The sequence below is a fragment of the Penaeus monodon genome, chromosome 23 (genome assembly GCF_015228065.2).
Source record: "Penaeus monodon isolate SGIC_2016 chromosome 23, NSTDA_Pmon_1, whole genome shotgun sequence".
In the NCBI taxonomy this organism is placed as follows: domain Eukaryota; kingdom Metazoa; phylum Arthropoda; class Malacostraca; order Decapoda; family Penaeidae; genus Penaeus; species Penaeus monodon.
The window spans coordinates 8219657-8220395 of NC_051408.1; the positions used below are offsets into that span (position 1 = coordinate 8219657).

Genomic DNA, 739 nt, shown 5'->3' on the forward strand with positions numbered 1-739 from the left:
TTCTCCCTTCCCCCCTCGCGTCACCCCTTTACCCTCCTTCCCCTCCCCTCTCGCGTCACCGCTTTACCCCATTTCCCCTCCCCCTTCCAGTATCACCCCTTTGCCCCCCCCCCTCGCATCACCTCTTTGTCACCCCTCCCTAGCATAACCCCATTTTCCACAACCCCCCTCCTCCTCCTCCTCCCCCTCCCCTTAGCATCACCCCATTTTTCACACACTCCGTCTCTCCCCCTTCCCCCCTCACCCTCCCTTTTTCTCCCCCTCCTCCCAGCATCACCCCATTTTCCACAACCCTCCCCCCCGTCTCTCCCCCTTACCCCATCCCTTTTTCTCCCCCTTCCCCTTCCTTTTTCTCCCCCTCCCCTTACATCCCCCTTCTCCCTCCCCTTAGCATCACCCCATCATCCCCCTCCCCCATTCCCCCCTCCCTTTTCCCCCCTTCCCCCCTCCCTAGCATCACCCCCATCATCATCCCCCGCCCCTCCCCTCCCTTCCCCCCGCGCGGCCCCCTCATCAGCTGACGAATGTAAACAAACGCTCGAGGGCCGACTATGACGAAGGACGCAAGATGAACGTGGCTTTCAACAGTCGGGATCTTCTTCATCTCTCTGTGGCTCCTGGAACGAAATCATGGAGTATTTTCGTCGGTGAATATCGCCTGGGTTGTTAAATATCGATGTGTGGCTTTTTTAGGGGGTGAATTTCGGTGGGATTTGGGAGTGGCATGGTGGAATGGAGG

General features: G+C 58.9%; 1 protein-coding gene across 1 annotated transcript in view; it reads left to right on the plus strand.

Moving 5' to 3' along the window:
- Positions 1-520: 520 nt before the first annotated feature.
- LOC119587778 (cytochrome b-245 chaperone 1-like) overlaps positions 521-739 on the plus strand; it is a 7032-nt gene continuing 6813 nt past the window's right edge. The window contains exon 1 of the mRNA XM_037936469.1: positions 521-647. Within this exon, the coding sequence (XP_037792397.1) occupies positions 569-647 (79 nt within the window). The 5' untranslated portion in view covers positions 521-568. The remainder of the gene's footprint in view (positions 648-739) is intronic.